Below are 13,070 nucleotides of genomic sequence, written 5' to 3'. Positions count from 1 at the left end.
GAACAATTTTTTTTTCAATTGGTTATAAAAACACGTAAACTCAGAAGATGTGGACTGTGACTGCACCATATATCTAGTCGGGAGTGGTGCTGACTGAAAGCACATGATTTGGAGCGATTCGCGCGCCATATGTTGGTCATTCTAAGGACTTATTGAACTACCCTCGTATGTAATACAATTCAGTTTCAAATTGTTTACTTTTACATATATTTGTATTCAATTTACTCGTCTTAAATGGACAGTGAAATTTGCAATGACTAAGAAAACTAATAAAAATAATATATTAATAAATTTATTTATTCAATTTAATATAAAAAATAATATAAAGGAAGACCTAAAACTTGGAATTAAACATATTTTATTAACGAATCGTTAAATTTGTTATTTAGAAATAAAATTATCGGAATAAATGATATTATATTAATTTCAATTCGTATTAAGACTTTCGAATTCAAACAGATACAATCTGGAAATTATCAAATTTTAAACGGATTTAGAACCTTTTTGTCAAATCGAGTATTGTTCTTTTTTTATACTTGAATTATTTACAAAACTGTTAAAATCAAATTTGTGCATAATTTTCTTCTTAAAATTCGTGAAATTCCCGGTCAATAAATAAATTCACTCTCATTTTCCGGTTTTTCCCGGTCTCAGAAAATTCCTGGTGATTTCCCGAACTTCAAAAAATTCAAATTATATTCAAAAGACTTCAAATGAATTGGATCAATTTTAAAAATAAAAAAAATTTGATTGATAACAATCAATTTTTAGTGAATTTAGAAAAATTTAATAGAAATGAGAAGAAATTCTTTAAAAAAATTTAAGCAAAATTTAAAAAGCAATCAAGTGAATTGAAAAAAATTTTTAAATATGAATAATTTAATTTAACTGCGTCGAATTGAGTGAATTTAGAAGAATTTGAAAGAATTCAGGATTAATTACGAAGCATTCAGGGCAAATTCTAAATGAATTGCAAAAAATATTTGAAAATCTCTTCAAATCTTCAAAACCCTAAAAAATCCGTGATTGTCTTTTGAAAAATTTTATGAAATCCAGTAAAATAATAAAATCCCTTAAAATGATTAAAATCCTTGAAAATCGCTTGAAATTATTTAAATCTCTTGAACATGCCATGAAATATTTTAAAATACCCTTCAATATTTCAGTCTTTGAAAACCTTGAAACTACTGAAATAAACAACAAATTTCTGGGAATCTTTGAAAATTTCCTAAAATATTTCGAATCCTTTGATATATTTTGAAAGTTTCGAGGTATTTTAAATCCCATAAAATTACTGAAATCGATAAAAAAATTCTTTGTAATTTTTTTAAATAACCTAAATTATTTAAAATCCTTTAAACTCCTTTGCATTTTTGTAAAGCTCTTAAACTTCCAAGGAATTGAAAAAAATACATTAAAATATTTCAAGTGAATTAAAAAAAAACCAAGTGAATTAATAAAATTCAAGAGAATTAAAAAGAAAATTAGGATAAATTAATAATATTTCAGGATGATTTTCAAATGTCTTTTCCATATTTTGCGTCCTTTATGGGCTCATAACTTCAATATTCGACTTTTATAACAGTATTTTCTATGAGTAAATGGTTAAAGAATGGTTGAAAATTTATTTCTTTGTTGAAAAATCATCTCATTTGGTCGGTAATTACTCTTTTTGATTGAAAATATAACTGCTTGGTTAAAAGTTAAACTAATTTGTTAAAAATTCATTTCATTAGTTGAAGTTCCATATTTTTAGTTGAAAAGTTAACTATTTTTTAAACATTTTAGTTGTTTTAAAATTAATTTTTTTAAACTAAAAATTTAACTAATCTATTTTTGGCTGAAAATCAATTGTTTTAAGTTAAAAATCCAACAATTTTGGTTGTAAATTCAATTTGTTAAAAATTTATTTCATTGGTCGACAATTGAACACATTTATTAAATATTAGTTTTTGATTTCGTTGAAAATTAATTTGTTAAACTGATTATGCAACTATTAATTTTTTTTATTGATAATTCATATTTTTTAGTTGAGAATTTAACTATTTGTTGAAAAATCGTTCTTTTTTGGTTGAAAATTAATAATTTGTTTTAAATTGAAAATTTAACCATTTCATTATTTCTTAAAAATTGACCTTTTTTACTTAAAAAATTCAACAATTTGGTTGAAAATTTACGTATTATCTTGTAAATTCGTCTTTTAATAGGAAATTAATTTTCTTCATTGAAAAATTAACTACTTTGTTGAAAATGTATGTTGTTCATGCAGAAAATCAATTTTTCCAACTGCAAATTCAACTATTCTATTTTTTGCTGACAGTTCATATTTTTGGATTGAAAATTAAAGTGTTTTCTTAAGAATTTGCCTTTCTAGTTGGCGAATTCGACAATTTAGTTGCAATTTTCATTCTCCCTTGACTGAAAACCCATTACTGGTGGAAATTAAACTCTTTTGTTGAAAATCAGTCTTTTCGTTTTTTTAAATTCACCTTTTTTGATAGAAATAAATGAAAAAAAAATAAAATTGTAACTGTTTGGTTAAAAATTAATTTTGTTTATTTAAAGTTGAATTATTTTCTTGCAAATCCATCGCTTTTAGTTGAATTTAACTGTTATTTATTTAAAATTAAAGTTCAAATAAAAATTTTTAAATTTAGTTGGAAATTCCATTATTTTGTTGAAAAATTCAATTATTTTGTTGAAAATGAACTTTTTGGTTTAAGATTCATATTTTTGGGTTAAAGAATTGAATGTTTTCTAGAGAATTAAAAATTTTAAACTTATTTGTTAATAATTTGTTTTTCGCTGTTGAAGACTCATTATTTTATTTGAAAATTTAATTATTTAGTTTAAAATTTATCTATCTTGTTGACACTTGAAATATTTTGGTAAAAATTCGAAATATTTTGAAAAAATTTAATTACTTTGTTGGAAATTTAAATATTTTACTGAACATTGATCATTTTTGGATTGGAAATTCGTCTTACATGGTCGAAAATGCAACTGTTATTTTTTGTTTGTTTGAAAATACGAAAATTTGATGGAAAAAATAACTATTTGGTTGAAAAATCATATTTTTTGGTTAAAATTTCAGATACTTTATTGATAATTGAATTTATTTCGTTAAAAAATAAACTCTTTTGTTGAAAATTCATCTCTTTTGATGAAAAACTAATTTTTTTAATTCATCTGTTTGGTTGTAAATGCAGTATATTTCTAGTCGAAATCTTAAGCGTTTCATGTTGAATTTAAAATCGAAATGTTAGTATTCATCAAAACTGAAAAAATTAGAATTCTACAACTATTTTTTCATTCAGAGAATTAAAATCCAAAAATATTTACCTGAGCATGACCGAGTAGTTGTTCTACGTGTTGACCAATATAAACAATCTTCCCTGTGGTAGTAACTACGAGAAAAAAGCCACCGTTCTCGCACATGTTCTATAAAATAAATGACAGAATTATTTTAATTGATTTGATTGATAAAATAACTAAGATACAAATTAAAAAAAATGAATCTTCCAATTTTAATTATTAATCATCAATTTGCTTACGTCAATAATAAATTGTTCCAGGTTCAAGCCGTTGAATTTTGAAGGAAGAAATCCAGCTTTCCCTGTACCAAGAGCTGAAAAAAGTTTGTTTTTTTATAGAAATAAAACTGCAGATATATATTCTCTAAAATATTTTTCAATTTGCTTTGTAGAATTAAGTCGATAAAATATAAATGAATGTGAGTTAAGGAAAATTTAAAAAAATGTATATAAAAGGAAAAACTGCTTAGGTCATATTTTAATTTTGAAATGTTAAACAAAATGAAAATTCTGATTAATCATTTTGCAAAAAAAAATATATAAAATGAAACACAACGTTGATATTCTTAATATAGACATTTGTTAAAAAATTTGCCCAGAGGGAAATTTTTGTTTAATATACCTCATATTTAGTTAACATTGTTAGTTAAAATTTCATATTAAAGTATTCACTGATATAATTATTTAAACGGAATATAAAAATTTCCTCAGTTCTAACTCAACAAAAATGTTAAGAATAAGAAAAGATAACATAAAAATCTTTAAAATATTTAATATCCCTTTGCAAGTTGACAATATACTGACGACATTAAGTAGCAGCAGTAAATAATATATTAGTGCTTTTAGAAATTCATTATTAGTTTTCTTATATTTGCTTTGTGATAAAAATTCAAAATCAAATAATTCCAACTTTTTAATTTAATAAATTAAGATGGCAAATAAATTCTAAAAATATATTATATCAAGATTCGGCACTTAAACATCAGTGGGAACGTATAACCTTGTTATTAAATTCATCGTCTGTTTCCTTGAAAGTACACAATTAGCGCAAATAATCGTTTTTTTAGCATTATCGCGATAATTGCGAAATTGCATTTATCCAAATAGAGCATGCTTCAACTTTTATATACAAAAAATACGGGTAAAATATTTTATTTTTATTTTCATTACAGATTTCCTGTTTTTTTTCTCTTGTTAAAAAAAAATGCATTTCTAATTTTACAATCTAAACGCATCTAGTAATAAAAATAGCACTAAGTAAATACTTTTATTTAAAAAATAAGTTTAACTTTTAATTATAAAATTATAAATTCGAACTTATTAAATTAATTTTTTTTTTAAATTACCCGATTCCTTTTAAAATAAAATAGTGTGAATGAAAACGATTGCCAGTGAATATTATTGCGTTGTTTAATAAGAAATAAAATAATAACTCACTGTATGTGTGCCTGAGATAAGCGCCTGCTAATCTCAGGATGGAGATTTTATCCGTTTTTCGGGAATTTCCTGCGACCATTGGCAACAGAGATGCCATCGTCGAAATATTTGAATTCAGGTTATCTCGACGTTGCTTCTCTGCCAAATTCCTCGAGGCTCGCGGATTGCTAAAAACAAAAATTGTATTTTAAAAAATGTAAAATTTCGTTATATAAATTTAATTTGACAAGTAACACTTATTAATAAAATCTTATCAATAAACAAATTTCCCGCTCCAAATCAATAGAAATGATAAAAAGAACAAAATACCTCTTCTAATTCATAAAAAAGTAACCAAAATGGACGTTTTAATTTAGGGAAAAAAGTCTAGGTAATTTCTCGGTTTTTAATAAATTTCCAGGGTAGTTGAAATTAAAAGATTCGAACTCTAAAACTAAAATTTTCTCCACTTGAAGTAATCAAAATTGAACTGCAAATTAGACCATTTAAGATAGAACTCTTTGCAATTTTAAACTTTTAAAATGGTTGCTTAAACCATTTTTAATTCAGAATTTTTTTTTTGGAATGGAAGCTTCCATCCATACTATCATTTTCGCAACTCTGAATAAAAACTAATCCTCCTTTTGAAATCATATTAATAAAAATGTTAAAAATAAAAAAATTTTCTGCCAATTAAAAAAAAACTATAACCAAATTTTCCTCCCTTCCAACTCAATAGAAATGTTCAAAGCAAAAGAAGTGTCTCCTCCAATTTAGAAATACTTGAAAACCACAATTTCCTATCTTCCTACTAAATAAAAATCTTAAGAATAAAAAATATTCCTATTCCAATTCAGTAAAAACTAAAACCAAAATTTTCTTTATTCCAATTCAATAAAAACCTTGAAAACAACAAATTAACCTCTTCCAATTTAGAAAAAAAAGATAATAAAAAGTTCCCCTGCAACTTAATTAAAAATAAAAAATTGCATCTTCTAATTCAGAAAAACTAACCAAAATTTCGTCCCTTGGAATTATATAATAATATTAAAAATAATCAAATTTCCTCTATCCTAACTTAATCGAAAACTTAAACAAAACTCAATAAACTTTTTAAAAACGGGCCTCTTATAATTCAGAAAAAAGCAACCCACAATTTTCTGCCTATCAAATCAATTAAAATGTTGAAAAGAAAAAACGTTAAAAAAACATTGATTCTTTCAATTTAGAAAAAATAAATAATTTAATTTCTTCTAACACAATAAATATTTTTAAAAAAGGGTATCTTCTAATTCAGAAAATATTGAAAACCAAAATATAAAATCTCCCTCTGCCAATTCCACAAAAATAAAATTCCCTAGCTTCAAACTCAATAACAATAATAAAAATTAAAAATTTGGTGGTCTTCATTTCAATATGAACGTTAAAAATAAAAAATTTCCTGTTCCAATTCCGAAAAAACTTACAATTAACAATTTTTCCCTTAAACTCAATAAGACTGATTAAAGAGAAAAATGGATCCCTTCCCATTAAAAAAAAATGGAAAATAACAAATTTCGCCCTTCCAACACATTGAAAATGTTGAGAATAAAAAATTAATTTTCATTTCATTCATATAATATTGAAAACCAAAAATTTCTCCATTTCAACGCAATAATAATCTTAAAAAAATAAAATTCACCTCTGCCAATTCCACAAAAATAAAAAATAAAATTTCCCCGTTTCAAACACAATAAAAGTATTAAACATTAAAAATTGTACCGCCTTCAACTCAATAAAGATGTAAAAGACAAGAAAATTCATATTCAAATTCGAAAAAATTAAGTGCCAAAATTTCATCCCCTTTTTTTAAAATTTGAATTGTGGAATTTAAACGTTTTTCCACACATAAATTCTTTTAGGTTGGATTATTTTTATTTTAAGACGTTTCAAATTATGAATTATTCAATTGTTATTTATGCATCAAAATTCTACGCTTTCCATAATTTAAAAGCATTTTAATGCAACAATTAAAATTGCAACGTACAAAATTTTAAGTTAGCACTCTGAAATTTTAACAATTCAAGGCTTTCTATTCCAAAAAATTCAGTTTTAAATTGTTTGTTTTTGTATATTTGATTTATCATTCTAAATTTGCTGTAAAACATTGATAGGTATGAAAAATTTGTTTTTTTAATATGTAATTAAAAAATATTAAACAGAATGGGTTAAGAATGGAATACTTCAGACTACAACAATATTTATACAGAAATTGAAATTAAATATAAGCGTTTAATTGTTAATCCATTAATTTAAAATTATTTGAAAATTAAAAATATGTAGTTTAAACTGTTTCAATCGAAAGTTTAAATCCTTTTAACTATTAACGTTTCCAAGTTGAAACAGTTAAATATTCAATTGAAAATGTACGATTAGAAATGAAGACCTAAAATAGAAATTTTATGAACTGAAAGATTTTATAATCAGGCATTGTAAACTGAATGATTTCATAATTGGAAAAGTTAACAATTGAACTTGATATTAAAAAATGTAATTAAATAGTATCATGCCATATGAAATTTGTGATATTATAAGTAATTAGATAATAGACATTTGTTCTAAAAATTTGGGAAATTCACATTCAAAAAATAAATGTAATCTCATTTTCTAGTTTTTTCTTTTCCAGTAGCTAACATAATTTTCTCTCTTCCATCAATCACAAAGAAAAACAACACAAATTACATACATCTGAGAACAGATGACAAAAAAATCATTCTTCTCTGATCAGTTTTTATATAACTTCATGAATTATTGTTGTTTTTTATTAACAAAATACAAAAATGAATCGTAGAAGAATCGTTTTTCCTGCTACATTATAGTCGGTATATGACTCAACTTTTACTGGTTTCCTCTCAGTAACAAATAGTAACAAACCAGAATTAAGACAAAAATAAATGAGTATAGCGTGGGTCGCAAAATCGAGTGAAAACATAAATATATATACAGATATACGAAGATCCAACTTTTTTTTATCAACATTTCTGTATTCGAGGATCGTTCCGACGATTTGTATAAAATTTCTAAATAAAAATATAGGAAACTCGGAAAATTTTCATTTTTATCAAGGAAAATATACTCGAGCAAACTGCTTACAACCAGAAATGCAATTAATAATTGAGTCGTCATGTTTTTGTTGAATGGAATTTAAACGTTATTCGTGGAAAATATATCATTTTACTTTCGCTTTATTTTTTCTTTATACTCGAATTAAAAATGCGTTACAAATTGGTGGGATGTTATTTTAAACAAGCAAGCAAGGTTTATTAACTATTTAAAATAAAATTTGTTGTTGGCCTATAACTTTTATAATGTTGCACTTTATTCTATATTTCAGTAATAAAAATTATGAAGAAATTATGAATTTTTTTGAAGCTACTTTAAAGTTTATTTTGGAATTCGATAAAGTTTTTTAAATTGACACTTGACTCTAACTGATGACGTTGAACTTCAAACTAAAATTGGCAAATCACTAATAAATGATGGATAACTAATTTTGAAGTCTTAGTGAAACCGTTTGAAATCTTTAAGAAGCCATGAAATCTTTGTGAAATCTTTTGAGATCGTTTGAAACCTTTATTATATTTTTTTAAATCTGGAAAATCTTTGGAATCTTTAAAATCCTTCAAACATTTGTGAAATTTCTGAATATCTTGAAAAACCTTTGGAATCTTTAAAACCTGTGTACAACCTTTAAAATCTTAGTAAGATCTTTGATATCTGTTTCAATTATTTGTGAAATTTTTAAAATTATAAAAATCCATGAAATCCTTGTGAAACATTTTGAAATCTTAAAACATCTTTGGAATATTTTAAACCTGATGTATAAGGCTTTTGTGAAATCATTAAAATCTGTGTGAGGTCTTTGCAATCTTTGTGATATCCTTCTGAAATCATTTGAAATCTTTAAAATCCTTGAAATCTTTGGGAAACCTTCAAAACGCTTCGGAATATTTGAAATCTGATGTACAGCGCCTTGATGAAATCTTTGTGAAATATTTAAATTCCTTGCAATCTTTTGAAACATTTTGAAATCGTTTAAAATCTTTGGAACCTTTTAAATTGGACCCATAACGCCTTTGTAAAATCTTTTGAATCTTTTAGAAATCTTTGTAAAATAGGTTGAAAAGTTTAAAAGTATTTGGAATCTTTAAAATCTGATGTACCACGCCATTGTGAAATCTACTGAATCTTTGTGAAATTTTTGAATATCTTCAAAAATTTTTGGAATCTTTAAAACTTTTTTAAAACTCAATCTTTGTAAAACCTTTCAAATATTAGTGAGATGTTTGAAATCTTAAAAAATTTTGTGAATTTTTGTTATCTTTAACATTTTTGGAATCTTTAAAACCTGATATACAAAGTCTCTATAGAATAATAATAATATTAATAATAATAAAAATCATTAAAAAGGATTAATTAAAATTAAATAAAAGTTAAATTAAATTAAAATTAAATTAAAATTAAATTAAAATCATTTAAACTGAGGTCTTTGAAATATTTGCGATATCCTTCTGAAATCTTTAAAATCCCTGAAATCTTTGGGAAATCTTCAAAAATCTTGGAATTTTTCAACTACAGTGCCTTAGTGAAATCTTTTGAATCTTTGTGAAATCTTTGTGAAATATTTTAAATCCTTGAAATCTTTCTACATTTTTTGAAATCTTTGAAATCCTTGAAAACTTTGGAAAATATTCTAAAATCTTTAGAATCATCAAAATTGAATGTATAACGTCGTTGCAAAATATTTTGATCTTTTGTGAAAAAAAACATGATGTACAACGTCCTTGTGAAACCTTCTGAATTTTTGTGACCTTCTGATCTTATTGAATTCTTTGTGAAATCTTTAAAATCCTTAAAATCTTTGTTTAATCTCCAGAAATATTTGAAATCTTTTAAATCTAAAGTACAAAGCCTTTGTGAAATCTTTGAAGTCTTCAAATATCCTTTGGAGCCCATTCAAATCTTTTTGATATCGTTTGAAAATTTTAAAATCTGACGCACACACCACTGTGAAATCTTTTAAATTCTTGTGAAGTCTTTGAAACCTTTGTGAAATTTTTTGAAGGCTTCGAAATATAGATTACTTGTGAAATTTTCCTAAATCTTTTTAAATATTTTTAATATTTTTAAAATCGTTGTGCAGTCCTTTCAAACTATAGGAAACCTTTGAAATATATTTGAATTTATGAAATCATTTGAAATATTGAAAAATCTAGTGTATGCTCAAAAGTGGAGCCGTCAAATCCTCGAAAATTCTAATCCTGAAAATTAATTAATATTGACATTTTCAACTAATAATTATTATATTTTGTAAGTTTAATAAAACAAAAAATGTATGCTTTAACATTCTCTAACGCATTTTTAATACGAAAATACTAAATAAAATTTAAAAAAATACTGAAAGACAGAAAGTTAAATTACTATTTGTATTTCAATAAAATCAACGGTTTATTAGAAAAATGAAATTCAAGGTTTTCATGAAAAATTCAACATTTCCAGGTCTTCAAAATTCATCAAAATTTAAAAATAATTACAGGTTTTCAAGTTCGCTGGACACCCTGTTCAAAGTATGAAAATATCCAAATTTGCAATTCAAATGCCGCTAAAATGTAGAATTGTTTGGAAAATTAAAATTTTAAAGTTCTCGAAATAAAATATATTTGGAATAAAAATTTTAATTATTTATTTATACTTGAAGTTATTTTTCATTCTACTTTTTGACTGCAGATTTTTGTCAATGAGACTTATTTCTGTGACGTAACTTTTATGTGATCTTGGTCTTCTTATAAATTTTATTTTTAGCTTATATTACGAACATGACGCATCAATGATATAGGGCCTATAAGCCGCAGGCAAGCAGATGACATTTTAAATTTCCACGGTCGATTACTTGTCAAAAAGACGGTTACAATAGTAAAATATTTACCAAATTTCTAGAAATGGGGCAAAATTCACATGTTATAAAGAACAAAATATCCTGCAAACTTTATACAAATTTTTCTAAAGTGAATTCTCAAAGACGGACAAAGTAATCCTAACCTACTAGAACTTTAATTTGTTGAAACTTAAAATTAATTGATTGTTTTTGTGGGATGTGTGAAATATCCCGAATAATAAAATTCCCGACACTGCATTTGTCCAAATATAAAAATCCCGAATTGGAAAATTTCCGAGTAATGAAATATTCGACACTTTATAATATTATAGAATTTAAAATTTTGCATTGAAAAATAATTTTTTTAAATTTTTCCTATTTCCAATTCAAACAATAATTTAAATAATACATTAAACATCCAATTTTTCCTTTTGAAATTTTATTATTCGGGATTTTTCAATTGTCCCCAATAGACATTTAAAAAAATTACATTAGTGAAAATATTTCATTATTTTATTTGTAATAAATAAATAAATATTTATTTAAAACATTTGTTTAATTGTTTAATTTCGGTATATTATTATAAACTTTTGCGAATTTTATTGCTCGGGAATACTTCAATTCAGGAATATTATAAACTGTTTGGGAATTTTTATATTTCGGAATTTTTGAGTCGCTAACTCAGTCAACTATTTTGATAGAAAACTCAACTATTTGGTTGAAAAATAACTTTTTTAGTTTAATATTCATATTTTCGGGTTAAAAATTCAAATGCTATGTAGCAAGTATGTTTTTGATTTTCGTTTAAAATTAATTTTTTTAATTGAAAATTTTAGTATTCCATTTTGCTTGAAAATTGATCATTTTTAATTGAAAATCCATGTATTTTGTTAAAAATTCGTTTTTTTCAGTTGCGATAGTTTTCTATTCAAAATTAAAATAAAAACCAGTAAAATATTGCTAAATATTAAACAATTGGTATTTTTAAATTAAAATGTTTTAATTGAATGGTTTAAAAATATAATACTCTAGACTAAAATAATATTTAAATTGGATCTAAAAGTGATTAAAAGCATTTAATTGTAAATTTATTAATTTGAAATTATTTGAAAAATTAACAATTCATCTTCTTGGGTGAAAATGGAACTACTTTCTCCACAGTTATTTTTTTTGTTGAAGATTTATAATTTTAGTTGAAAATTCGTGCATTTTGCTAAAAATAATTTTTTATCTAAATACTTAATTGCATTGTTGAAAATTCATATTCTCGAGTCGAAAATTCAACTGATTTGTAGAAAATAATCTTTTTGACTTGAAAATTAAACAATTTGGTAGAATATTCAATTATTTGGTACAAAATTAAATTTTTTGGTAGAAAATTCGCTTTTCTTTTTATTGAAAATTAATTCTCTTCAAATAAAATGTTACTACTCCCTTTTTGATTTGAAATTAATTATTTTAATATAAAAACTTAACTATGTAGTTAAAAAAATTTAGAAAAGAATAAAAAATATAAAGCAAGAAATAAAACAATATAATTTGTACTAACGACACACCCATACTTGAAATTATTTAGTTACAAATTTACGTATTTTGTTGATAATTTACCTTTGTTGATCAAAAATTAATCACCTGTGTTGAAAATTCGACTTTTTGTAGAAAATTCATCTACTTGGTTTGAAAATTCAAGAGTTTGGATGAATTTTTTTTCTTCATTGATTAAAAATGCATTTGTTTCGGTTGAGGATTTAACTATTTTGTTGGAAATCCTTCGTTGGTCCTTTTTATTGAGAGTCTTTTTTTTTAATTCAACTACTTGGTTGAAAGTTGAAACACTTTCTTAATTTAGAAAGAAAAAAGTTTACGTAATTTATGCACGTCCTCTTATCAGTCATTGGGACACTTTTCCGGCATAATCCGTAAGATACGCAATAATGAAGTAAAATGAAATAATATATTCTTGACTGAATTATCATTCTGCTCAACATGTAAAATGCGAGGTAAAATGTATTTAATTAATTTTCTTAATGTACGACGCAAAATGTATTTCAGTCATTTTTCTAAATTTAATTAATGTGTAAGTTGGCACTTCCTTAATATACGTACAATGTATTTTATTATTTTTTTTTTTAATTTATGCGATGTATTTTGATGCGCTGGTTTACAATTAACATGGCGATGCAAGTACCAGTAAATGTAATTTTTTTTTAAATTACAATTTACCCCATTAATACATTACATAACTAAATTATTAAAACGTTTTTATCAAAATAATGTTGCATAATAAAGTTTTATTCATATTTAAGATACGAGGGTAGTTCAATAAGTCCTCAAAATAAGCACTTACAGAGGCAATGACGTCTTCGTTGTCTGGAAATCTCTGTCCACCGAGCCATTTTTTCAAGTTTGGAAATAAGAAAAAGTCA

The 13,070-nt window shown here is 24.3% G+C and overlaps 1 protein-coding gene across 5 annotated transcripts in view; it reads right to left on the bottom strand.

Annotated features, from left to right (window-relative positions):
- LOC117176074 (hypoxia-inducible factor 1-alpha-like) overlaps positions 1-13,070 on the bottom strand; it is a 245,644-nt gene that overhangs the window by 64,131 nt on the left and 168,443 nt on the right. For all 5 annotated transcript variants that reach the window (XM_033366087.1, XM_033366085.1, XM_033366086.1 and 2 more), the window contains 3 exons: positions 4,752-4,918; positions 3,555-3,628; positions 3,343-3,441 (listed from right to left, as the gene is read on the bottom strand). In XM_033366087.1, the coding sequence (XP_033221978.1) occupies positions 3,343-3,441; positions 3,555-3,628; positions 4,752-4,918 (340 nt within the window). The remainder of the gene's footprint in view (positions 1-3,342; positions 3,442-3,554; positions 3,629-4,751; positions 4,919-13,070) is intronic.

Source organism: Belonocnema kinseyi, chromosome 7, assembly GCF_010883055.1.
Source record: "Belonocnema kinseyi isolate 2016_QV_RU_SX_M_011 chromosome 7, B_treatae_v1, whole genome shotgun sequence".
Classification (NCBI taxonomy): Eukaryota; Metazoa; Arthropoda; class Insecta; order Hymenoptera; family Cynipidae; genus Belonocnema; species Belonocnema kinseyi.
This window is presented reverse-complemented; position numbering and strand designations above follow the sequence as displayed.